Source organism: Ursus maritimus, unplaced genomic scaffold (genome assembly GCF_017311325.1).
Source record: "Ursus maritimus isolate PB19 unplaced genomic scaffold, ASM1731132v1 scaffold_19, whole genome shotgun sequence".
NCBI classification, from domain to species: domain Eukaryota; kingdom Metazoa; phylum Chordata; class Mammalia; order Carnivora; family Ursidae; genus Ursus; species Ursus maritimus.
Window position 1 is genome coordinate 57,150,541 of NW_024424341.1, and position 26,105 is coordinate 57,176,645.

The 26,105-nt window shown below is 55.7% G+C and overlaps 1 protein-coding gene across 2 annotated transcripts; it reads left to right on the forward strand.

The window, feature by feature from the left end:
- Window positions 1-319: 319 nt before the first annotated feature.
- KASH5 (KASH domain containing 5) lies at window positions 320-23,695 on the forward strand. 2 transcript variants are annotated; one of them, XM_008684541.2, is made up of 19 exons: window positions 320-448; window positions 2,489-2,626; window positions 6,087-6,191; window positions 6,680-6,866; window positions 7,351-7,415; window positions 8,607-8,673; window positions 8,922-9,083; window positions 9,524-9,641; window positions 9,987-10,037; window positions 14,631-14,708; window positions 14,965-15,021; window positions 15,322-15,381; window positions 16,024-16,088; window positions 16,251-16,338; window positions 16,613-16,756; window positions 18,979-19,037; window positions 20,871-20,916; window positions 22,381-22,445; window positions 22,532-23,695. In XM_008684541.2, exons 2-19 carry the CDS (start codon window positions 2,584-2,586, stop codon window positions 22,914-22,916), a joined length of 1,845 nt encoding a protein of 614 aa, XP_008682763.2. In that variant the 5' UTR covers window positions 320-448; window positions 2,489-2,583; the 3' UTR covers window positions 22,917-23,695. The 2 variants fall into 2 exon arrangements, with proteins under 2 accessions (XP_008682763.2, XP_008682765.2); XM_008684543.2 differs by having other exon boundaries at window positions 16,634-16,756.
- The last annotated feature ends 2,410 nt before the right edge of the window (window positions 23,696-26,105 follow it).

The following is a 26,105-nucleotide window of genomic DNA, read 5'->3' on the forward strand; positions in this document are numbered from 1 at the left end:
AAAAGGGGTCCCCCAATCCAAATCTCCCTTGCTTGTGCCCACTGCACCCAAGCTTGAGGCAGGAGAGAAGACCCCAGCGCAGGGGACGCAGACGCCCCTCGCTTCCCCTACCAGCCCTGCTTCCTCCAGCCTCCGCCAGTTTGGCCAATACGCATGCGCCCACTCCACCAGGCGGGGCGCGTGCCCGGGTAGCCCTACGCATGCGCGGTCTCGCCGTTGCAGGTAACCAACAAGACTAGAGCGAGCCTTCCCCCGGTGCGCGCCTGCGTCGCGGGGAGGAGCCCAGGTGGGGCGGGGTTTAGACGCCGCGCGCGCGCTCTTGGTCCGGCCCCCCGCGCCTTCTCGTCTTTTCCTGGCGGGGGCGGCGCACGCGCATCTTCTTCCCCAGCAACTGTCGTTGGTCAGTCGTGGTCGCCCGCGGTGTCCCGGGACTGGGACGTGGGCCCAGGTACGCTTTGGCTGTGGCGAGGTTCTCCAGAGATGCCTTGTCAGAGCCCCCAGATCCTGGGGGAGCGTCCCCAATATCAAGGCCTTCCAAATCTCGCTAGAAGTTTTCTTGAAATCCTGACCAAATACCCTCAGAAATACTGAAAAGGACTCAGCAGGAAGTCTAATAGATGACCCCTGAAACCTTGTCAGAATCTTCTCGAAGTTCTGTCAGACTTCTCCCTCAGAGCGTGCCAGACTACCCCCCGAAATCCTGTTACACTCCCTAGCCACCCCCCCCCCGAAGTCCTGTCAGAGATCCCCAGAAGTCGCCAAAACTCCTGTAGGATTCCCCTCCCAGATCCTCTCAAGAGACCTCTGAAATCCAGTCGACACCCCCAGAAATCCAGAGACGTCCCAGAAATCTGGGCAGAGACCCCTCTAAGATCCAGACGCCCTTAAATCCTGCCTGGGGCCTCCTCCTGCTGGAACCTGCCTGTCAAAGACCCTCCCTCAGTCCCTCCCCAGGAGTTTACCCCCCAATCCCTGTCAGGCACTCCCAGTGCCAGACCCTTCCCCACTCTGGCCCCACAGCCATCACCCCCCTCTGCGCCCTCCCCCATTGTCCAAACCCTGAAACGGTCTCTCTTCAAAGGCCACTCTTTCTAGAACATTCTAAAATGTAGACCCAGCTGGTGCCTGGGAGAGCAGAGTCAGGGGAGGACTTGGTGAGGAAAGGGGTAATGAGCAGGTGGGGTGAGGACAGACAGCCGCCAGGTGACCCTGTGCTGACCATTTGCCCCAGGGTGCCCAGTTCAGCCCCGCGGGGCATTGTTGTCCAGTGTAGTTATTAACAGCACCCTTCTCACTCTTCAAAGTGTCCTGGAGTTGGGACAAAAAGTCATATGGTCAACCTGGTTATAATGGAGGGAGGACATTGTCAGGGCACAGAGGAGGAAGTCCCTAACTGGTCCAGGGGCTCAGGGAAGGCTCCCCTGGGAGGCTGTGAGCCCGGGCAGGGGCCACAGGTGAGGATGGTGTGTGTGGTGTGACGTGGGCCGGGAAAGACCATGGAAAGATGCAGAGTTCCCATGGCTGTGCTGAGGGTGAGGGACCTAGAGGTCGGCCAGTGGAGAGAAAGGTGACAAAAAGAGGCAAGGAATTGCAGGGAGCACTCTGTCCCATACCAGCCAGAGGGGCTGGGACTTAGTCCTGAGGGCACTAGGGATCCATGGCAAGAGTTGGAGCAGGAGAGAGATGGGGTCAAACTCTCACGGGAGGCCAACAGTTCCAAATACAGGCTGATACAGAATGTCGGTCACCCAGGGCGGTGTGGGAACACAGAGACAGCAGCTCATTCAGAAACATTCTCCCAGAGAAGGGGACATGTGAGCCAAGACAGGAAGGACTTCGAAAAGGAGGGTCCCAGTCAGAGACCCGGAGGTGGGAACAGCCAGCCCAGTTTGGGGAAGAGCATGCAGTTCAGAGCTGCTGGAACTGCAAGTATGATTTGGGGTGGGCAGGGCCAGGCCATGCTCAGGCTTTGATGCCAGGTCCAGGGTCTAGCCTCTGTCCCTGGGGTGCTGGGGAGCCGTGGGAGAACACTAAGCAGGGAGGGACAGGTCAGCTCCGGGGCCCTGCAGGGATGGACGGGAGGGGAAAGCCTGGAAACTGGGAGGTGGGGGAGGAGGATGGGATGAGGGTCCAAGGGGAGAGGGTGGGGCCTGGCCCAGAGCTGTAGGGAAGGAGAGGAAGGGACAGGGCTGAGTCATAAGGCAGGAGGGACAAGGTTAGGGACTTGACAGACTGTGGGGAGGAAGGGTGGAAGGGAAGCAAGAAGGCAGTGACACCCACCCACTAGCCCCCTCTTTGATCTCTGCTGCCCATTCCTTGGCCCCCCATTTTCCCAGCCCACACCTCCAATCCATAAAACAGGTCTGAGCGGGAGCTGCTCTGGTCGTGGCAGGGGTGGGCAAACAGGTTCTGAGAACCCAGAGCGGCCTGGGGCACAGGTGGGGCAGGGTGGCTGGTCTGAGGAGGCCATTCCCATTTGTCCTTCCAGGAGCTCTCAGAGCCATCGAGCCTTTGTCAGCCCCTCCCAGTGATGGAGACAGGCTGTTAGTTTCTCCAGCAGCCGCAGAGCGACCAGGGTGGCCCATGGATGTGCCAGAGAGCCGGGCGGGTGGCCCCGCGGCAAAAAGTAGGTGGCTGGCCCCCCTGTTTGCCCCATGGGAGGATGAGGGGGGAGCAGTGGGTGAGTGGGTGCCGGGTTGTGCCTCGGGGACTTAGGAGAGGTGGCCTGGAGTGTCTGAGCCTCCACCTTGGTGCAGGGTGGGAGTGGGGGAGTGAGCTGTCTTTGAAGGGCCTGCTGTGTGCCCACCTGTCTGGACACTTTATCTTGTTTGCTCTGGGGCAGCTAGAGCAGAAACCTTTGCACACGCTGTGCCCTCTGCACAGAGCACCCTTCCCTAACAACCTGCTGGCCCAGCTGTCACTTCATTCAGATCTCTGCTTCCTTTGAAAAGCTTCCTTTCACATTCTCTCCCCTCTCCTGCCTCTCTTCATAGGACGGACATCTGTTTGTCTGTCTGTTTCATGAGGCGGGGTCTGTTTCATTCACTCTGGTATTCCTGGTCCCTAGAGCAGCACTGTCCAACATGCCAGCCATAAATGTAATTTTAAATTTTGTTGGTAACCACGTTTAGTTTCTTTTTTATTTTTTAAAGATTTATATATTTATTTGAGAGGGAGAGGGAGAGAGAACCTCATGCAGTCTCCCCACTGAGCACGGAGCCCAACGTGGGGCTCGATCCCAGGACACTGAGATCATGACCCGAGCTGAAATCAAGAGCTGGCCACCCAACCAACTGAGCCACCCAGGTGCCCCAAGTAGCCACATACAAAAGAAAAAAGAAACAGGCAAAATGAATGGGAATGACAGATATTATTTAACCTAATATATCCAAAATAGTATCCTTTCAGCATGTAATTAACATAAAAATGTATTGGAGATATTCTTTAGTTTTTTCATACCAGGGTTTCAAGATCTGGTGTGTAGTTTACAGTAAGAGAGCGTCTCAATTCACACGCGCCACAGTTCAAAATACCCAAGAACCGCGTGTGGCAAGTGGCCACCCTAAAACAGTGTCTGACTTGTAGGCACTCAACCATGTCGTTGATTGTTTGGATGGTTGCAAACCAAAGTGGCATGAAATCCGGCTTCGGGAGAAAGAGGAAGGAAGACGCTGGAGGCTCTGAAATCCACCTGCTAAGTAGGAGAGCTCATTGTGATAGGGGAGGAGGCTCCCACCCTAGGGGAGAGTCAGGGTTGCTTTTTCGAGGCTCCCGGCATCCAGCAGCAGAGTTGTATCTTTTCTTAAGGCCGCAGGCCTGGACTCTGGCCTCAGGAGGCTTTCCAGAGGGGAAGGCAGGAGGCAGACACCTGGGTGTGGCAACCTGAGGGCAGGTGGACAGAGTGACTGACATGGCAACTTTGTGGGCACCAGCAGAGGGCGTGCGGCCACCGCTCCCGTGGGCGAGGACTGAGCCAGCTTTGGGAGGCTCCTGAAGGAAAGGGAAGGACACACCCGGGAGAGATGGAGACAGAGGAAGGCTGGGATGGGGGGGGGGGGGGGGGGGTGAGATACGGAGACAGTGGGTCAAGGAGATAGAAGGCTTGGGAAACAGAGAGTCACCAAGATATGGGAAAAGAAGCCCAGAGATGGAGGAAAACAGAGAGACAGGGCTCGGGAAAGAGAGGGATGGGGAGGAAGATGGAGAGGAGGAGACAGAAAGAAAACTAGAAAAGGGCAGAGACAGAGACGCAGAAAGAGGTAGAGACACTGAGGACGGAAATGAAGGAAACAGAACAGGCAGAGCAGTGACATGTTCCTGAGGGGCCCCAGGAAGGGACTATAGACCCATGTGGATCCCCTGAGCCGGACAGTCCGGGGCTGACTCTGGCTCTGCTCTTCCTGGCTGAGCAGCCCTGGGGAGTGAGCTTGCAGGGCCTGTGAGCTCTCTGGGCTCCCAGTCCTCCTCGGTAACCTGGGGAGCACAGAGAGAGGAGAAAATGAGAGAGTTGAGGTAAAGCCCCAGCAGGGGCCCTGGTATCCCCTGTGTTCCCTTTCCCCCCTTCCCTCGGAGCATGGGTTCAAACATTCAAACCTGAGGGGGCTGAATTTTAGTTCTCTACAAAGAACCCCGGAGAGTAAAAGAATTAGAGCGCTCATGGCCTCCTGCCTGGCTCAGTTGGTAGAGTGTGTGTGACTCTTGATCTCAGGGTCATGAGTTCAAGTCCCACATAAGGCACAGAGCCCGTATGTAAAACAAACAAACAAAAACCCAAAAGAACATTCATATGTTGAACAGGTGACCTGGTGCAAGTTCCTAACTCCTCTGTGCCTGAGTCTCCTCATCTCTAACGTGGGGCTAAGAATAGCAGCCACCACAGGCCATACAAAACCCCGAGAAGAGGAAGGGCATCTACTAACTGCTAGAAGATGGTCAGCTCTGTGATGGAGCCTCCACCACATGCCAGGCCCAGGGCCTTTCTAGATTTTATCTCACTTCTTCTCAAGCAGGGAGGGAACATCCCCATTTTCCAAAGGAAGAAACTGAGGCTCAGAGAGTCTATGCTCTCCTTGCTCTGGTTGCCCCTTGGGTCTGTCAGACCCTCCAGCCTGTGCTGGGCCTGCTGCTATACCCAGTTGTTCAAGGTCAGGGCAGGGAGCCTTGAAGGTCACTTCCAGTCCCAGAGACATGAAGTCCAGTAATTCCTGGGGTGGAGGATCTCCTCCTGTATCTTGAAGCATCTATTGAGTGCTTACTATATGCAGGCACTGTGGACACAGCAGTTGACAAACAGACCCAGGGACGTGCACGTTGTGTGTTCATGTTGGGAGGGCTGTTCCCATACACAAACCTAACGCTCCCAGCCCTGGTAAGGTGGAGCGGGATCACCACCTGCCCATTTTACTGGTGGGGAAATTGAGGTTCCGAAAGGAGAATCGACTTGCCCACAGTCGTGTAGCTGGGCTCTGAGCTCCTAACCACTCCCACACTGCCTGCCCTACCTAGATCACCCACCCCCTCTCATCTCAGGCTCCTGGCTGTGGGCGCCAATGACGCCAGCCTCTCCTGGGGATTCAGGTAGGAGAGAGACCCGGCCCCCCAGGCAGGCAGGGAGACCGGAGATGCAGCCGGCAGAATCGATCCAGGCTGCCCGCGCCTTATTGGATTGTTCCTGGCTCCTGGGCCCCCCTTCACCCTCAGCTCCTCCCAGAATCCTCTCTTCTTTGCCCTCCTCTGCCCCTAGCCCCATCTGAGCAGAGCCTGGGCGGCAGGGGAAGAGAGGAGGAAAGGGTGATCTCAGAGCCTTTGTCATCTGGGCTCCTGAGTGGCTTGGACACAAAGGATTAGACAGCAGGGGGGACTTCCTGGCCTGAAAGATGGGGCCCACAACCTCAGGGTGCAGAGCTACGAAACCACTCAAAGACGCTTACCTTGCTGTCCGCTCCAGAAGCTGCCTGTTGTTCCCCACCAGCCCCCACTCCAGGTAGCTCAGAATGCATTCCCTCCCCTCTGCAGGAGCACAGGACCTAGGATCACTCCTTCTTGTCCCCCTTCTCATGGGTGGGCTGACCCTCTTGTCTCTCCAGTGTACCTCTGGGACCAGCTGGAAGAGGGGACCCTGGGGACGCTGCTGAGCTTGGAGGAGCAAATACTCAACTCTACGTTTGAAGCTTGTGACACCCAGAGGACAGGTTGGGGGGGGCAGGATGGGGTGGGCTGGGAGACACAAGGAGTAAAAAGGGATTGGGGGGTTGCTGGGAACTGGGAAGCCATAGAGAGAGAGGGAGGGACTAGGGCCCCTTCTTGGGGGGCCTGCAGGGCGAGGTGGGTGATTGTCGGAAGCTTCAAGAAGGAAGTGGATAAAAGGATGGAGGCTGTTCAGGGTGAGAACATTAATGGAAGAGGGTAGGGCTGGGGAAATGGAGGGAGGGCAGCCACTGTGGGCCTGATGGGGGTACAGCAGGTCCTCTTTGGTCCACCTTGTATGTGACAATGGTTGGGATCTATTTCCAGGTGAAAAGGTTGACTCAGAGGAGGGGAAGGACTTGCCCAAAGTGTCTGGGTTAAGTCATGGTGCAGGGGTGCCACCAGCCCAGCCGTTGGTGTCCTACTTTCAAGCCATCGCCTGCCCCTACCCCCCACCTGCCCCAGACTCCCTCACAGCATGCTGTGTCCCTAGGCATTGTGGCTGTGACCCATGTACTGGCCTACCTGGAGGCTGTGACAGGACAGGACCCCCAGGACGCACGCCTCCAAACACTGGCCTGCAACCTGGACCCCAATGGGGAGGGCCCTCAGGCCACTGTGGACTTGGACACCTTCCTGGCCGTCATGCGGGACTGGATCGCTGCCTGTCAGTTGGATGGGTGGGTCTCTGCACCTCCAACCCTCCCCCCACCCCGGGAAGTCCTTCCTAAGATCTAATCTCACACTGCTTACTGCAGGCAGCACCCTTTGGGCACAGGGACCTACTGTGGTTTGAAGGAGGATGAGGAGGAGAAAAAAGTGAAGAGATGGGGTTGGGGGGTGGGGTGGAGGGTCTGAAGACAAAGTTCCTGGGATGGGGAGGCAGAAATAAAAGGGACTAGAAGGGGGAGACGTGGGAGTGTTGGGGGGCTGACAGAGGCACCTCCCCATCCCTTTTCCAAACCCAGTCCTTGCCCCTCCTGCTTTTCCATCTGGCCCAGGGCTCTTGCCATCTGGCCTTACCTTCCTCCCCACGGTGGTGCTCTCAGTGCTCTTGCTCTCACCTGACCCGGCCCCTCCTCCTGCCCCCAGCAATCCCCCTGCGTGGCTGGTCAGGATTGGGGGTGGCTGCAGGGGGCTCTAAGCCTCATCCCTTTGATACAGGGGATTAGAGCTGGAAGAGGAGACAGCCTTCGAGGGGGCCCTGACCTCCCAGCAACCGCCATCTGGTGAGACTACTATATATAGAATGAAGCAGGCAGGCGCACGGTCAGACAGTGGGAGGGACTTCCCACCTGGGGATGGGAGCCAGGGGCATTGGGTGGGACCCCTGGAACCTTTGCTCTCGCCTGGAGCTGTGAGTTTGGCTTTCTAGGCACCTCCATGGCTGCCTCCCCACCTTCCCTGAGCTTTGGGGTTTTTTTCTTCAGGGGCTGGTTCCAAGTCCTCCTCCTAACTGCAGCGCTGTTGTAGAGTCCTGCAAGGCCCTGCCCACCTCTCCCTGTCAGCATCATTAGGCTCCTGCCTACTCTCTAGTCCCCGCTCCCTCGGGCCTCCTGGCTCAGCCTGGAAGTTCTTAGGTAGTTCTCCCTAAACTTCCTGCACCTGGGGAAGCCCCGGGATGCCCCAGGCTAAGGCCCCTGGCTGTCCAGGCTCACTGACAGACCTGCATTCCATTCCTGGAGAAATCCGACCATCTGATTCAGTTACCTGCCCTGCTGTTTGGTTAGTTGATCTGTTCCCCATTTTATCCCTAGGACCTCACACATAGGAGGTGCTCCATAGAAAAGTGTTCCTGTTACACCTTACAAAAACAAAACAAAAGAAAAAAAAAACAGCTTTTTGACATTCCCTTGAGCGTCTTCCAGTTGGGGGCCAGGGGAGGGGCAGGTCAGCTGGTGTTGAGGAAACACCCCTCTGGGTGGGGGAAGGACAGGATGGGGGAGGCTGGAAGCCAAGAGGTGGGGAGGCTGGGGACGAGGTTGTGGTGAGGGTCCTGGAGGAGAGGAAGAAGCCTGAGCCAGGACTGGCCGTGACAGAGAGGAGAGTAGAGCAGAGTCAGGGAGGAAGTGGGGGGGCGACTGTGGGGATGAGGAGGAGCCAGGGAGCCAGGACAGCCCAGTGGCTATGTGAGTGGGTGCGAGGGAAACCTGGAAGAGGAACAGGTTTGGGGGCAGCTGAGGTGCTGCTTCCCAGTGCTGGGTGTGATGAATTCAGGGCTATGAGAGAGATCCAGCCTGGGCTCAGGGTACCAATGAGTGAGAGGCCTTTCAGATGGTGGATATAATCCTAGCCCCAGGAGCAGATGAGATGACCCAGGGCAAATGCAAGGGTGAGGCTAGTGGAGGCCACGCCCGAGTCCTGGGGCACCCCAACACCTAAGGTCACCAGGGAGCCCACCACTCTCTGTCTCCCTCCAGGATGCCCAGAAGCCGAGGAGCCAGCCAACCTGGAGAGCTTCGGAGGCGAAGACCCCAGACCTGAGCTGTACCTATGTCCACCCCCCCGGCCCGCCCTCCCTGCTGCCCATGCCCTCCAGCCTCCCTACCATAGGGCTTGGGGTCCTTTGGGAGTGGGTGAGGGACGGGAACCTGTGCTGCGAGCTCCAGGAGAGCGGAGCAGTCTCTCTCCTGTTCTTCTTTCTCCAGAAGAGCCTCATCTCCCCACTGCCACCAGCCCCACCTGGGAAGGGAGGTGGGGGCTGTGGCCAGTGACCAGCCCCTCCCTGACCCCAGGCCTGCCACCGCCGAGCTGCTGAGCAGCCTGGAGGACCTGGAGCTCAGCAACCGCAGGCTGGCCGGGGAGAACGCCAAGCTCCAGCGCAGCGTGGAGACGGCTGAGGAGGGCTCGGCGCGCCTCGGGGAGGAGATCGCAGTCCTGCGCAAGCAGCTTCGCAGGTGGGCTCCCCACGTGCTTTCCCTGCACCTCCTGCCCTGTCTTTGACCCTGCGCTGTCGCCTTCTGCTTCCTCTTTCGTGTCCCCCTGGCTCTGGTCTCTCTGCCTCTTGGGTTCAGACTCCCCTCTCTATTCTTCTCTGAGTCTCCCCTATCAGTGGCCTATGCCTGTCCCTATGCTCTTTCTCATGTCTGTCACGTTTCTCCTATTTTAGTCTCTTGCTCTTTCTAGGTCTCTGTCCCACCCCCTTAGTCTTTTAGGTAGAAACTGGGTCTCTGTCTCCTGCACTAGGTTCTTTGCCCCGCTTTTCTCTCTGGGTCTCTGTGCCCCACCCCCAGGTCCCTGTCAGGATTTCTCTATTGCTTCCAACTCTCTGAGTGGATCTGTCTCTCTGGTCTCTGTTTCTCTCCCATGTGGACCCCCCTGCCCCACCCCCACTCAGTACCCAGCAGGCTCTGCAGTGTGCCAAGGCTGTGGATGAGGAGCTAGAGGACCTGAAGACTCTGGCCAAGAGCCTGGAGGAACAGAATCGCAGCCTCCTAGCCCAGGCCCGGCAGACGGTAGGTTCTGGGAGGGGCACAAGGATGCCCTCTTCCTTCCCCCTTTCTTGGAGTTGGAGCAACAGAGCCTGACAATGGAATGGGAAGGAGCAGAGGTTACCCTGGCTTCCTCCCTGACTCCAGGTCCTGCCTGCCCCAGACTTAAGATCCAGATCTATTTGCCACCCCTCTCACCCCTCTCCTGACAGAGGGGACAGCAGGAGCCATCAGGGCTCCCAGACCCATTCTCCCAGCCTTGCTCCTCCAGGGCCCAGACCCGAGATGGGTTCCAGGTGTGGGAGAAGGGTAATATGGGGGCAAGGAGGCCCGGAAAGAAGCCTTTGTTCTCTCTCTGGGATTGTTCAGGAAAAGGAGCAGCAGCATCTGGTGGCCGAGATGGAGACTCTGCAGGAGGAGGTGAGCGGAGCCCCAGTGCCCACTGCCACCCTTTCCCAATCCTCTGGATCTTACCACCCTACCCCTGCTGCCCCCAAACACCCCCAGGAGCCTGCACCCAAACACCCTGACAGTCTGTAGAGGGAGATCCCAGAATCCCAGTAACGTGCAAGTGTCTCTGAAGGTCACATCACAGCATGCCCTAGTTGGTAAGAGTGTGGGGCGTGGGGCGGACTACCTGGGCTCACGCTGGGGCTGCCTACATAAGCATGGGCCAGTCCATCTCCTCTCTGTACCTCAATGTCCTCACCTGTAACCGTGGGCAAAATAACAGAATCTCCCTCTTCGGGTGGTGTGAGATTTAAACAAAAGGATGCTTGTAGTCTTAGGCATGAGGCAGGACCCATGGGAAGTGCTCGCTGAAAGTTAACCACTGTTGTTCATACATTAGCATTTTTTTATGGTAGAAAGAACACAGGCCTTGAAGTCAGCCCTGAGTTCACATCCCGTCTCTGCCACTTAAAAGACACGCCACCTTCAGGCATGTGACTCCCCTTTCCCGAGCCTTTGTTTTATTCTCTAAGAATGGGAGGAGGCTAATTGTTTGGCAGGATTGTTATAGAAATAAATGGCAACGCTCAGCCCAGGGCTTAGCACATCTGAAATGGCCCAGTTCAACCGCATGTCTGATTCAAGCCCCATTCTATCTGACACAGAGAACATCATCTTAGTAAATCTGAGTCCACCTAGTCCTTTTTTAGATGGAAATTGAAACTCATCAATTGATGAAACTCATCACCACCCCCCTGCAAGGTGGCATCTAAGTTGCTGGAGAACCCACACGGCATCTCAGGGCTCCAGGAGGCAGCGGTCCTCCCTCAATGTCTGTTCTCTCTGCTGGTCACAAGATCGATGTTCATCCTCCCATCTGGTCCTCCGCCTTAGTCACCACCACATGCTGGCATCCACTGGGAGGCTGGCATTGCCTCTGGTCTCTGGACATACAGTCCTCACTGCATCTGCTGGCGGTGGCCCCCTGGACCCCCCAACACACAAGGCCTCTGGGGTTCTCCCTCAGCCCCTTCTACACCCTTCCAGGGCCACAGAGGAGGCTCAGCTGCTTTCCTGAGACTGTGGCCACAAGGGGCCTCGCTGGGCCTCTCTGCCTCCACTCCTCACACAGCCATCTCCATTCTGTAACTCACAGGCCTTGCTTGTTCTGATACTGAGCTGAGAAATGCCCCCCTCAGATTCCCAGACATCCCAGGGGTTGCTTGGTTCAACTGCATCCTTCCTCTCCACCCCTCGCAGCTAAGCTGGGGCTTGGGGCTGGCGCAGGGCCTGTTTTCCCTCTACTGCTCTCTTTTTTGACCCTCCTGTGCCCCTCCCCTGCCCTAAAGATCTCTGCCTAGTCCAGGCAGTGATACTGATTCTGCCCAATCCCCCCAAATCTCTTTATCCTACATCTGTATTATGGCTTTTATATTTAAATCCAAAACTTATCTACTGTTGCTCTCTGGCTCTTCCATGAGAATTCTGTCCTCTGGGATAATGGGAATCTCACCACAGGATGGCTGCCACAGTATGAGGCATGGGATGCAGACAGGATGTGACTGTTTTCTTCCAGAACATCTCTTTTTAAGAATAAGGAGAAATTTTCCCTAAAGCCCCATGGCAGAACCTCCATCTTATATCTCATTGGCCAAGTGATGACATATGAGTATAGCCAAACCACTCCCTGGCATGGGTGATCCAACCCCGGATGGGCCAGAATACTTTCTGCTCCAAGGAAGAAAACACCGAAGAAATGGTGGTTTCAGTCCGAAGAACGCTCATTTCCTTAACAAGAGGCTTTGAAGGTCTCTGAGTTGGTTTGGTGACTCAGGCTTGTCCCTCAGCCTATGGCCTTGTGATCGCAGATGGCTGCAACAGCTCCACCCTCATGGTCTCATTCAAAGCAGGACAGAGAGGGGCAAGGGGGCCCAGTTAATGTTCCTCCCATGACTCTCCTTTCATCAGAAGGAAAAGCTTTTCCTGAAGCACCTCCACTATACTCCACCCCCCAGCATACCTCTCTTCCATCACACTGGCAGGAACTGGATCACATGACACCCCCAGCTGCAAGGGAGGCTGGGAGTATATCTGACCTTCCTCAGCCTCTGGAGTGGGAGATGAGCAAGTGAGTGGGGCAAGAATGGCTGCTGGGTTAGCTAACCAGCCAATTCTCCTGAATCTGCAGAAATCTCCCGAATCTTCCTCTTATTCACCCCCCCCCAGGGTGGGGCTAGGACCCATCCACCCACGTGGAGAGTGGACCCCCAATGAAAGCAGAAGAAGAAATAAGCAGGGTGAATCACAGCCAGCGGTCTCTGCCTCCTCCCAGCCCAGAAGGCTGGCTGCCAGGTCAAGTGCCTTGAGCAGCGCCTGGGACATCCTAGGCGCTCGATAAACCAGAGCTATTCTTGGTTGCCTCCCCCCTTTCCCCTCCCCACAGCAGCCTACAGAGCATCTATAGATCGAGTTCTCAAATTACAGGAGAATAATGCTGGAGTAAGGGACACTCAGACACTAGGCTTTCCTACAGAGAATCTACAGAGCAGGGCTCGTGTTACTGCAGAAGGCAGGAGAGGCTGAGTAACCAGGTTCCCTGCTGGGTGGCCCAGGATCCAGCCTCCAAGTCCCTACCAGGTGGACAGATGTTGACACAGCGTTCCTGGCCTGTCCTTCCTCTGCCCTTCACCGGGCAGCCCAGGCCCGCTGAGCCCAAGAAGGAGGGATGGCTGATGGAGGACTTGGAGCCCAGCCAGCTGGAGAGAGGGAGGAACTGGCCTTGGTGTCCCCAGGGGCACCAGGAGGAGGGGTGTGGCAAGGGAAGTCCAACTGCCTCTCTGCCCTGAAATGGTTTTGCCCATGGCCGCTTCACATCAAAGTCAGTGCAAGTTGCTGAGTTTTTGGTGCCTGAAAACTCTAGACTGGAGGATTTAGGGGCCATTTTACTGTCAGATCCCATTTCATGGCTGGCGCGGGTTACCCCTCTCCTGGCCCCCTTGTTTTCTTGGCTAATTGTCCCCCTGGAGGGCTCAGGGTGCCCCAGCGCTGCCTCTTCAGGACACCCCTCATCCAGGCTCCCACAGGGCCCAGGCGCTAGGCCTCATCAGAGTCTGCCTCCCGTGTTATCATCTGCTTCTGCACCGGTCCCCACCTCTAGCGTTGAGCTCCCTGAGGCCAGAGACAAAGCTGGTTCCCCATTCTCACCCGGGGCTGCGTCTGGCTCAGAGAGCCTGGGGGTTATAAGTGCAGCATTTGGAGTCAAATTTGGGTTTGAGTCCACTCACCATGTGACCTTGGCCAATTTCTTAGCCCCTCCACTTGTCAATTTCCTCTGTAAAATTGGAGGGTGATGCCAATAAAAACATTAACCAGACACGACATTCTTCCTGAATGGCACAATATGACATGCATAGCAGCACCCGGGAAATCTTCCTGCCATAAAACTGAACAGGGGCCTGGACAGTGTCCTGGATCTACGCACCAGTTTAGAAGAAATAAAGAGGTTGGAGGCATATGGTGAAAGTCCCGTGGAGGGAATGAGAGAACTCAGGAAGCCAAATCCAAATGCACCAATTCTACAGAACAAATAACCTGATTTCTTCACCCAAAAGACGGGCCCCCCGAAAGTGCCTGCATTGGGACAGGTGGGCGACCACTGTCAGAGGAAAAGAAATGAGACATTTCAACCAAAAGCCACAACCTTGTTTGGATCCTCATGCAAAAAAAACTAAATGTGGAAAGACCTTTTTGAGACAACCAAACCAGGGGGGAAAAAGAAAAAAGCACAAATTCTGTATGAAATAGTAGTAAGGAATTATTACATTTGTTAAGAGTGATCGTGGTATTGTGAGTTTGGTAAAGTAAAAAATTCCTTGAGTAGGAAATTAAAATGCCAGAGACGTTCTAGGTGGAAATCACAGGATACCTGGCGTTTGCTTTAGAGTCCTCTGTTAAACGAAACAAAACAAAAAAAAGTTGGAGGATAGGGAAGAAACTGGGGAAAATGTAATCCTTGGAGGTGGGCAGTGGGAGTCCCTTATACTGGTATTTTTACTTATATGTGTGTGAAGAACATTTAGAATTCGAAGTTTTGAAATTATCTTTAAAATACATGTTTTACATTTCCTGAACATTTGGTATGTGCCAGACACTATTCTAAATGCTTTGTGTTTATTAACATATGGTAGCGTGTGTTTGCATGAATTACCACCCGTATGACCTGGGGGGGGGGTGTTCAACCTTTCTGTGCCAGGCTTGCCTTTATCTTCACAAGGGGGGAGAAGAAATGAGGTAACACTTGCAAGGTGCTCAGAACATGATCACAGATACCGGTATCACCCCCGTGAGGTAGCTCTTATCTCATCTCCATTTTTTTCAGACAAATACCCAGTGAGGCACAGAGAAATCACAACTGAGATCTCATAGGATGGGTGGAGGGATTCAATGGACCAAAATATATACAGTGCTCAGCACGAGGCCTGTTGTTGCCCGCCAGGTGTTCAGGCAATGTCAGCTGCAGGTGCTAACGTTGCTGTTGGCTGAAGTGGTCGTTCCTTCTTCCAGAACGAGAAGCTACTGGCTGAGCGGGATGGAGTCAAAAGGAGGAGTGAGGAGCTGGCCACGGAGAAGGAGGCTTTGAAGGTGCCCCCCCTCCCTAGTGTCATTTCTACCAATTTCAGCCGCTCCGGCGGAGTGAGAGCCAGGGACTTCATCAAGCCATCAGGCTCCCAGGGCTCCAGGCAGCTCGGCTGAAATCCCTCTCCGGGTGGCTGATGTCCAGAGACATCATGGGAGGTTGAGGAGTGGGACTTGGGAGAGTTGGTGGGCTGCGGAGGGCAGCACCGGCTGGGGCCAGTCCTGGGAGGCCGGACAGATGGACGGGCTCCTTCCTTGGCAGCGGCAGCTCTATGAGTGTGAACGCCTCATTTGCCAACGAGATGCTGTCCTCTCGGAGGTGAGGGGCCTGGGGGTGGTGAGGGGACCTTTGGCTTCCATGTACTCCTGGCCGTCCCCTGCCCCTGCCCCAAGGTCTGGAAAGGGGAGTCCTGGCTGGGTCTCATCCCTGGATAAGCAGCCCAGAGAGGTCAGAGGGTTCCCCTGGAATGGCAAGCCTGTCCCTGCAGGATCTGGAAACCTGATGCTCTCCCTCAGGCCCTAGCTCTTCCCCCAAGCTCACCCTACCAGTCGCCCCTGACCCTGCCTCTGCATCTTTGCGGGGCTGGGCCCCATCTCACTGGGCTTTGGGCTTCCCCAGCGCACTCGCCACGCAGAGAGCCTGGCCAAAACATTGGAGGAGTACAGAACGAGGACCCAGGTAGCCAGCTGCCCTCCCCCTCACCCCCTTGCCTGGCCTGGCTCTTCTGCCATCTCTGCGATTCGCTGCCTCTTTCTTCCCCTGTCCGTCTTGTAGAGTCTGTGTGTCTCTCTCTGCCTTTCTGCCTTCTCACTTGTCCTCTGTTCCCTCCCCCTCCACACACACACACACACACACACACACACACACACACACACCATGTATCTCCACCTCGGGTACAGTTTCATTCTCGGGGCGGGGGGGGGTCTTGTCAACGCATCTCTCCTGCTCATCTTTCTGTGTGTCTGCCTTTTTAAATCCAGTCTGTTTGTCTCCAGGGGCGACTTTACCCTCTGTTGGTCCCTGATCATTATGAGTCTCCTGCACCTCACGAGTCTTTTGCCTCTCTGTAAATCTGTGTCCATCCATGTCTTTGTTCTTAATTTTCCTGGCTGGTGAGTTACCTTCTCGGTTCCTGCTGCTCTCTGTCTCTCTTTGACCTCCTAAGTTTCTGTCACTACTTTCTTCCCCTTGTCCCTTGGCAATACGTGTCTGGAGGACACAATATGGGTCTGGAGGGCAGTGGAATTGACTGTAAGAGGAGCCCAAGGCTGGGAGATGGAGAAAAACGGAAAGACGGGTCCCCCACTCCCTCCTTTGCAGGAACTGAGGCTGGAAATCTCACACCTGGAGGAGCAGCTGAGTCAGACCCATGAGGGGCAGGATGAGTGAGTGGAACATCAGGGGTAAAGGAGGCAGGAGGGGAGCCTAAAGGCAGGGACCCCCGACCTCCAGCCACAAGGTGGGCAGAGCGGCCACCCCGGAGTGGGTGGACTGACAGGTAGTGGGCAGGCACAGAGAGAGCCTTCCCCTCTTGACCGTGTGGCCAGGCTACCGGAAGGGGCCCAGGTGAGAAGAATGGGCTGGACCAGGCTGTTGCCCCTGTCACTGGGAGTGGAGATCGAGGCCATTCAGCAGGTGGGTCCAGCTCCTCAGGAACACCCCAACCCACTGCCAACCACAGCTCTGGTGCAGCCCTGATTCTCACCCTACCCCATCTCCCCCTCAGGACCTTCTCATCCCTACCCCAGTCCTTGGTCCTGCTGCCAAACCCTTCCCAGGTCCTGCCTCCACCTGCTCCCCAGCCCAGCCTCACCCCAGGCCCCCGTCTCCTCCCACCCCATGCCTCGGCTCATGTCCATCCCCATCTCTGACCCATCTTCTGCCTTCACCTGGCCCTCCCTGGCCTCAGAAACAGCTTCTCCTCTCCCAGAAACAAGAAGTGGCAGCCGCCGCTCTCTCCAGTCCTCTGTGTGGAGTGTGGCAGTGGGAGGAGATCATCATTGAGACAGATGAGGAAGTGGAGTTTCTGCCTGAAGCCTCATCTGGGGCACAGGTGAGCTTGGGAGGGGCTCCGAGACCACCAGAGTGGTGGAAAAGGGGCCTGGGACTCCATGTGCCACGAGCTTGCTGCCCCATTCCATGGGCAAACGTTGACCAAGGGTCTGCTGGACACAGAGCCCAAGCCAGGCAGGACACCATCCCTGCTCTCTAGGGACTGGCCCGCAAGGGGAGTAGACAAGAGCAGACAAAGTGAACGCAGATAGCTCAGTGGTAGTTTTGTCATTGAGAAAACACTGACAGGAAGCACTGATTTACAGTGCTCCTTTAGGGGGAAGCTAAGAAGCGAATCGTTCCTCCAGACACCATAAACATACATTAAGCTTTTACTTTTTGGATACAAGGCACCTGCAAGAACAGCTTAGCAAGCCCACTGTGAAATCTTGAACTCACCCATAGCGGTTGTTTTATGACTTCTGTAATTACCTGAGCAATATTTCGACATCCTTCGAAACAACTGAGACAACTCATCTTCAGTGTCCACAACAGAAAAGTGAGATTTTAATCTGTTAGCGCCAGAAGTCTCTCTGTCTCTCTCTTTTTTAAAGGAAATATTGCTAACAGTTCTGTAACTGCGTTGTCTTGAAAATAATACTGCTTCAGAATTATACTGTTCACTGTTCTTAAAGGAGAAACTCGTTTCTTTGCTCACTTTCTCCCTGGGTTGAGAGAAGCTTCTGTGTTTCCCTTCAACACCCGTGCTGTTAGATTTTTTTTTTTAAGATTTATTTATTTATTTGAGAGAGAGAGCATGAGTGCAAGTTGGGGGAGGAGCAGAGGGAGAGGAAGAAAGACAGTCTCAAGCAGACTCCACGCTGAGCACAGAGCCAGCAGGGCACTCGATCTCATGACCTTGAGATCATGACCTGAGCTGAAACCAAAAGTGAGATGCTTAACCACTTAACCAATTGAGCCACCCAGGTGCCCCTGAGTTTTCATTTACTTCCCTCCGTATCTCTTTGAGGTAAGCATCCTCACCCCTCATCCTGTTACCTTTGGGAAACTGAGGCTCAGAGAGGTCACCCAGCCTGTGGGCAGCAGAGTCACATCCCTCCAAGGAGGTGTTAGAGTGAATTCCGCTGGGAGCTCTTGAGGCCCCATCCGGGGGACCACTGGCCTAGGCCTTGGGGTGCCGCCTGTTCCAGGTCCTGGAGCTATAGTGTGGAGCCGCTCAGGGCCTGGTGGGGAGATTGTGCAAACGGGCCATCCCCATGCAGGGTGATGGGTGAGCAGAGGTGGGGGCCAGGCCCTGAGGGAGCCCAGTGAAGGGAGGACCTGTGTCAGGTGGGAGACTGGAGGGGTGTCACAGGGAAACTGACACTTGAGTTTATTTTGGAGAAGAGAGAGAAGTTGAGTGGTGTCAGGAATGAGAAGCCTTCCCGGCTGCGGAAAGCACACGTGTGAGGATGTGAGGCATGAAAGCACAGAACACGCTTGGGCAGCAGAGGGAGTGGCGGGTGGCTAAGGAGCCTTGAGGCCTGATCACGACAGGAACTGTGGTCAACTCTGAATGTAGAAAGATCCCTGGGTGGGGAGTAGGTGGGACATGGGGACTGACTAGAGGCAGGAAGGCCAGAGAGGAGGCTGGGCCGAGAGTCCAGAGGAGGAAACCTCAGCCAGGGCAGGGCCTTGGAATGGAGAAGGAGGGATGGGCAGAGAGAAGTGGGGCATGGGAGACGGGGCCAGGGGTGCAGGGTGCTGGTAAGGGAGAAGACAGAGAGACGCCAAATTTACCTTGCAGCCTAGTGAGATGGGACCCCAAGAGACGGCCAGGGGGCTGCCTGGGGTCAGTGGTGCACAAGACTGGAGCTCAGGAATGTATGTAGAAAACAGTGTCAGGCTGGTGATTGAGGCCACAGGCAAGGAGGAGATGTCTCCAGAGAAACTAAGACCTGGGTCCTAAAGGAGAGCTGGGGGGGCTGCCCGCAGACCAGGAAACTGGGAGGAGAAGTGGATATGGGAGGGAAAGGCTGGGCCTCCTTTGGGTCCATGTGCGTGTGCGAAGCTTGTGGGAATGCAAGAGGTTTGGGGGACCTGGACCCCTGGGTGATGAGGAGAAAGGGTTCTGGCTTCTGCTCTTGGGGGGATTTAGAGCCAGCCCCCCCCCCCCCCCCCCGCCCAGGGAGGGAGCCCAAGAGGAGGGCAGGTTTTAGAAGCAGGTGGTGAATTCTTGCAGGTGTCACAGTCCAGGAGACCTAACCTTTCCTTTTCCCACAGAGAAACTTGCAGGGAGAGCCAGTGTACCCTCAGGGAGAAAGGAAGGAGCGATCAATGTGGTAAGAAGCTTGTTCCTTCCAGAGCCATCACCCTGCCTTGGGGTGATACCACATTCTTGGACAGTGTGCAAGGACTGGAAAAGTCCTGGGGGAGTTGCACATCATTCACTCCTTCATTCATTCATTTCCTCCCACTGAAGTGAGCCTTGGCCTGTGAACCAGGATGAGCCACCCCCAGCCCTGCCTTCATCGTCGTCTAGTCTAGAGGGAAATAGACTCTGACCCATCCGGTTCTGGGAGAACATCTAGCACTTCGTGCCACCTGGGGGGGATGGCTTCCCAGGGAGATGATGCTTAAATGGGATCCCATAGGAGCAGTACTCATATAGGAGACTCTTAGACAAGAAGACAGTTGTCAGGCTGATGGGAGAGCTCAGTCACTTGGTCACTGTCACTGAACACACCTCTCCCAAGGCCTCCAGGGAACCCTGGGATGAAGGAAACCCAGAATGGCCCATGGAGAACACCCAGGTAGTTAGGAGACAATCGAAGACTCTGGAATCAGACAGCCTGGGTTCAAATCCCACGATAGGGGTGGTGTGAGCATTAGTGCCAAGGAGCCCCAGCCCTGTGATTGTTAGGAAGCTCGGGCTGCAGGCCTCTGAGGAGAGAGAAAGCACTAGATGTCTGGGCCCATCCTCCTCGGGCCTGGCCTTGGGGCCTGTGGTTTCCTGTGGTGCCTCCTCCCACCCCCCCACTTCAGGCTCTTGGCTGTGACAACTAATGAGGCTGCCTGCCACTGGCCTCTAATTGGACTTGTCTGAGAAAGCTGAGATTGGGCAGGAGCGGGCCTCCAGAGCTATGACCTCCCCCTGCATCACCGTCACCGGGGAAGGGAAGGGAGAAGGGACTGAGCAGCAGCGGGGGCAGGGGCTGGACATCTGAGTTTCCCAGGAGCAGGCAGTATGATCCACATTGGGAAGCTGGAAGCAAGGGAGGGAGTGAATCCCATGGCCCCTAAAGGTGACTAGGGGTGAGGGCTTGGATCTTGAGAGGCGCTGGGGAAGGAGCCACCTGAGGCCCAAGTAGCAGTCCCAGGGGATGAGACAACTGTGTGTCTGACTGGGCAGAGGCTGGGCGCTTACCAGCCTAAATGCCTTTTTGGGTGCTAGTTGAAGACACAGCTATGTCCTGAGGGTGTCAAGGTGGCGACAGCTGGAGGGCCGGACCCCTGGTCCCCAGTGAAGGTGGTAGCCAGTGGTATGGATGTCCAGGTCTCTAAGGGGCATCTGGGAGGGCAGTTTGAGGTCTGAGTCCCCAAAGGGGCATTTCAGGGGCTCAGACAGCTGCAGCCCTCAAAGGGGCAGAGGTTGGGGGCTTGCACACCAAAGAGAAATGACTTGTGGGGGGAGTTGCTCACACAGTTGGCTTCTGGAATCTCAGTCCTAAAAGATGACCCAGTAACACTGAGACTTGCTGAAAATGTCACAACCCCCAGGCACGAAGTGGGAGTGTATCTACACCTGCCCTAGAGTCCCGGAGAGCTCTGAGTCTCTGGTGTTTGGGAGAGTAAGAGAGCAGAAGCCTCAGCTCCCAGCTAGGGCATCAGCTGGAAAAATAGCGGAAGAGAAAGCCAGTTTGATCAAGAGACCCTCCTACCCTTTTGGGGGGGTCACACACTCTTTTGAGAGTTTGTTGAAAATTCCCCTGCAAAATATGCACACTGACCTACACACAGCAGTTTGCTCATGGGGCTCCAGGACACCCCTAGGCCCATCCATGATGCCCAGTCCCCGCTAAGACCCCTGCTTTAAAGGCTCATCCAGCTCCACAGTGGGCTAGTGGGAGCCAGGCCAAGGGAAGATGCTTGCAGTGACTCTCTTGTCCCCTCAGGTTGCCCAGAAGAGAGGAAGAAGAGGAAGCAGAGCCCCAGATCATGGTAGGCAGTCCCCAGCACCCCTTCTCTGTCCCCACCCGCTCCAGGCCCCTGAGGAGGGTGACGCAGTGGCCGCTCCTTCCAGCCTTCACCCACACCCCCACTTCTCCTGAGCAGAGAGAAAAATCATTTGGCCAAGAGATAACAAGGCCCTTGTTATGGCTAATGAGAGCGGACAGCGCCATGGGGGGAGGCCTGCGGGCCAGTGGGCGGCCAGAATGTTCCCGGGGGACCCCCCAAACACATACACAGGGCTGCAGCCGCTAAGCCACAGGCCTCAAAGACGTGGCTACACCCCCAGAATGCGAAAATGCACACGCACATGCGCCCACACACAGGAAGGGGCCGGGCCCTCCCCAGCCAGCCCCAGAACTCCCTGGGGCACAGCGCCTGTCGCAGCTCCTCCGCCTGGCACCACACACACCAGCTGCTTTGCTCCTCAAAGCCGCAGGACGAGGTGCAGGTGCCAGTCCCCATTCTTAGGCAGGGGAAGGGAGGGAAGCTCTGGGAGGAGAGGCGGGGTCCCAGGGTAGGAATGTGAGAGCCCAAATGTGTGCCAGGTATCTGGGCCCCTTCAGAGTCCAAACCCTCCAAGATGGTCTCTCTGAGCAGCCTGACCCCAAAGCCCACCTTGCTTTTGCCTCCACGGATACCGGGCCCCACCTCAGTTTCCTCACAGCTGACTTGACAATGATCTCTCCCTAGCTGTCGGGGTGGGGGGGGGAGTGTTTAAGGATCACGGGAAAGCCCCCACCCACCCACAGCAAGCGCAAAGTAGGTGGCAGTGGTGAAGGGAGGGGCTGAGTCTGGTGGCCCCTGTTATTCTTTATTACTGCTCTTACTGCCATCATCAGCATCCACGGGACAAAGGTATGGGGGGGAAGCCTGAAATCAGCAGACAGGGCACCCTTTTGGGCGGACATGGAGAGTGAGGTGGCCCCTGGAGGAATATTTGGGGTTTTCATCATAAAGCACCTGCAGGTTCTGACGCAGGCAGGAAGAGCGCCCACGCTGGCCTAGGCCCAGCAGAGGGTTGGACTCCTGGAGAAGATGGCGTCTCTGCCCTCAGGGAGCTTGGATACTTCCAAAGTCAGATGCAAATGGAAATAGTAATATTGAACAGCTCCCATAATTACTGAGCACCCACTATGCACCAGTCACTGTTCCGAGCGCCCTCCCACTCTTTTGCTTTTGACCTGGATTCCTTCATGCAGACTCCCCTTCGGCCCTGTGAGCTGGGTACTGCCGCTGACCCTGTCCAGATGGGGAAATTGGGGCACGGAGATGTGGGGTGACCTTCCAAAAGACATATAGCGGGAAGCCAGCAGAGCTGGGAACCCAACCCAGTGGGGTGTCTCACTATGCTCGACCCCCTTCCATGTGGTCACTTCTGTCCAGTGGCCTGAGCCAAGGGCCTCTCCCAATCCAGGACTCAGGGTCTCAAGTTTGTCTCCTTTGTCCTTCCAGGCCAATCTCCCCAGCCCTCTGGGGGACCCTCATCCTGGAGACGTTCCAGGAAGCCCTCCTGAGAGGTAACAGGACCCACAGGGACTTGGAAGGGGCCTGGAGGCAGAGGAAAATCCAGCACGATTGCCCTGTCCTCCTCTCTGTCCCACAGCCCTGAGCCCGAGCCGCAGCAAGCGCTGGTGCCTGTGGTGAGAGAGCTGGTCCCGGTCAGGGGGCCGGTCTGGGGCCAGCTCAGCCTGCAGCCCCTGCAGCCCCAGCCGCCGGTCAGGTGCGCCCCGAAGCATCTCCAGAAGGAGGGTGGCCAGCACATGTTGGGGCATGGCCCCCTGCTGAGACCCCACCGGCAACCCTCCACCCCAGACCCCTCCTTATGGACTGGACTGCCTCCCACCAGGGTCACTCGGCACCCACTGATCCCAGCACCTATCCTGGGCCTGCTGCTGCTGCTGCTGCTCTCCGTCCTGCTGCTGGGCCAGTCCCCGCCCCCCACCTGGCCCCACCTCCAGCTCTGCTACCTCCAGCCCCCCCCAGTGTGAGGCGCTCAGAGAAGGTCTAGTCAGAGAACTCCCGGGGAATCCTACAGTTATTACCATTGTTGTGCCACCATTAGCTGGGGGGACCCCGGTACGGGGACCCCAGATACAGTGCTCCAGGATCCACACCCCTGTATTGCGTTTTTATGTGAAGTCTTTTGGTTTTTTAACGTTGGTAACTACATTTCTTAGCAATAGCAAAACACACCCAATAATGAATTAAATACTAGGAGTTTGTTTTCCTCCTGAAACAAGTTTGGAGGAGGACAGCTGTGGGCCCACAGCTCAGAGTCTCCACAGCCTGGGAGTCAAGGGAGCTATGATTCTCTACGATCCTCTCGGCCCTTCCCTCTTGCTCAGGAGATGGCAGGTGTAGCTTCACACATCACATCTGTAGGAAGAAGGGGACGTGTCCCTTCTTTTCTTCATAAAGAAAAGCTGTGGCCTTCCCAGAGCCAGCAGCCGACCTGTGTTTAGGTCTCGTTGGTCAGAAGTGTTTGTTGTGACCACTCCTAGCTGCAAGAGAGGCTGGGAGGCTGAGCACCTCTCCCCTCTCCTGGCAGAAAGAGGGAGAGAGACAGTGGGCCGGGCACACATCACAGATGTCCCCTGCAGTGCAAACAGCCGGCAGGAAATGGACCAGTGTGCCATTTGCTCACTCATCACTTACTGCTCATCTGCGCGCCACAATTAGACCTTAGAAGATAAAGCTGTAGGGGCGCCTGGGTGGCTCAGTCCATTAAGGGCATGATCTCGGGGTCCTGGGATGGAGCCCTGCAAGGCTCAGCAGGGAGTCTGCTTGTCCCTCTGCCCCTCCCACTCGTGCTTGCACACGCTCACACTCTTCAACAAAATCTTTTAAAAATTCATTTAATTGTTTTTTTTTAAAAAAGGAAGCTAAAGCTGTAGAAAAACAGGCCTTCCAATGCCAGGCTGAGGAGCACTGGTTTTCTCCTGAGGATGATGGAAGCTTTCAGAATTTTATTGCTTGTTTTTTGGTTATTTATGTTTTATTGAAGTGTAACTTACATACAAATAAATGGACACATCTTAAGTATCAGGTGCATGAGGTTTTGCATATGTGAAGACCCATGAAACCAAAACCCAGGTCAAGATAGAGAAGAGTTTCAGCACTGCAGAGGCTTCATTAGAGTTTTGAGCAGGTGAGGGTCAGAGTCACCCCTATTTAAAGGCAGATAATGATAGAGGTAGCTGTAGGCTCCATGGGAGCCCAGAAAATGCACTAAACCCCCTCCTGGGAGGATAGGGATTTTGTCCCAGTTAAGTGACATCTGCATGCAGTCTTGAAAAACAAACTGTAAAATTTGTCACAGAGAGCAGGGACCGAAGGAGGGTGTCACGGGCAGAGAGAATAATGTGTGTGAAAACCAGGTGGTGGGAAAGAGCCTCTGTGTGCAGAGCGCCATAGGAAGCACCATGTTGCTGGAACTAAAAAAGAAAAAAAGGAAGGGGGATGGAGGGCCAAGGAAGGATTTGAGGCTACAGAGTGGTGAGAAGAGAGGTAGGCAAGAGCCCATGAAGGGTTTTGAACACCAGCCTGAACTTGACTCCCAGGTGCCCAAGAAAGGGCTGTGAGCAGGGAAAGGGCAGAATCAGCTCTAGGTGGGGAAGAGAGCTTCTGAGCCTGCATGGGGGATGAATATAAAGTGAGGCTGGAGGCAGGAGGTGGGCAGAAGGCTGGAGCTGTGGTCCAGGTGGGAGAGGATGAGGCCTAAGCTGAGCTGGACTTGTGGATGGAAAGAAGGGGAAGGGCAGAGAGAGGCAGTGCAGGAAGGATGGAGCCAAAGACTAATGGCTGTGAAGGAGGATAAAGAAGGAAAGGGGCAAGGACAGCACATGGGTCTGACCCAGTGACTGGTAGACAGTGGAACATTTCCAAACTGGGAACCCATGAGAAGGAGTGGGTTTGCAGGAACACTGAGCCCATGTGGGATGGAGTGAATGTCATTATTCCAATAAGGGGTGGGAGCCCTGAGCCTTGAGCCCATGGTCTGGAGATGGGGTTCTGTGTGTTATTACCTGTGACTGACATTTTGGGAATTGGTGAAATTTCCTGGGAAGAGGCGAGTAGAGTGGGGGAGGGAAGAGCTTCCAAGCACCACTTTATGAAAAGCCTCAAACGCTAGGGAAGACATGTAGGGAGGAAGTATGGAAGGAGTTCAGGCCAAGACCCAGCTACCAGGCCCTCCAGGCAAAAGCCAGTGAGGCTCCTCACGGGGTTGTTGTGAGGTTCAAAGAGCCAGTGGGAGTGCAATATTTAGGGACGGGCCTGGCATATAATAACTGCTCATAACTCTTCAATCCCATTTCTCCATGAGAGTAATGGCAGGGTCTAGACTTAAGTCACACAGATCTGCGTTCCGGTTACCCTTTTGTCCATTACTGGCGCTGACAACTTGGGGAAATTACTCTTGACTTTCAGAGTCTTATTTATGAAATTTGGCCAACTCCAGACGGTGTTGAGGAATGTAGTTATTCCTTCATTATTCAGTGTTTCTAAGAGAATCAGGCCCACCCCCTACAGCCTAAGGGCCAATTAGGGCGCGGTCCGCCTCCCAGCAGTACAACTTCTGCCGGAGCTGGCCAGTCGCCCAGCGCCAGCCCCGCCCCCTGCCCACGAGCCCACGAGCCCCACCCCGCCCCCTTCTCTAGACCAATCAGCGCGCGATCCGCACGAGCCGCGGCCAGGGCGCGCTCCTTAGAGCCCTCTGCCTACCCCTCGGAGTGGGTTGCCATGGTCACCACTGAGCGTTGGGACTGAAGGGCTGGCGGCAGCCGCCAGCGAGAGAGAGACAGAGATAGAAACAGAGACCGGTTCTGATTGGCTGCTTCTTCGCTTCACCTGTGCCCCAGCCCTGTGCCTCCGGGAGCCTGATGCCTGGTTCTCTCTGTCCTCTCCTCCCGCCCCAACGGTCTCCCGGGAAGGGAGCAGTCAGAAAACCCTGAACAAACTTCTGGAGGCTGCTGCTAGAGAGGCGGAAACCGTTTTCTAACAAAAGCGTTTTGCTTCGCGGGAGCTGTGAAGAAGTCTCATGGTGTATCTCGGTTTATCGTCAGATGAGTAAAAAAGGCTCAGAGGTTAAGCAGCCCTTCCCAATACCACACAGCTAGGTTTTGGGGAACCTGGTCTTGAATGGCAGGTACATCTCGCCCTAGAGGCAACCCCCCCCC

Excerpts from the sequence above, each read along its gene's own strand:
- KASH5 (XM_008684541.2), top strand. The coding sequence starts at position 2,584 with ATGGATGTGCCAGAGAGCCGGGCGGGTGGCCCCGCGGCAAAAA. Across the intron at positions 7,416-8,606 it reads CTCCCAGCAACCGCCATCTG|GATGCCCAGAAGCCGAGGAG; the intron begins GTGAGACTACTA and ends GTCTCCCTCCAG. Across the intron at positions 10,038-14,630 it reads TGGAGACTCTGCAGGAGGAG|AACGAGAAGCTACTGGCTGA; the intron begins GTGAGCGGAGCC and ends TCCTTCTTCCAG.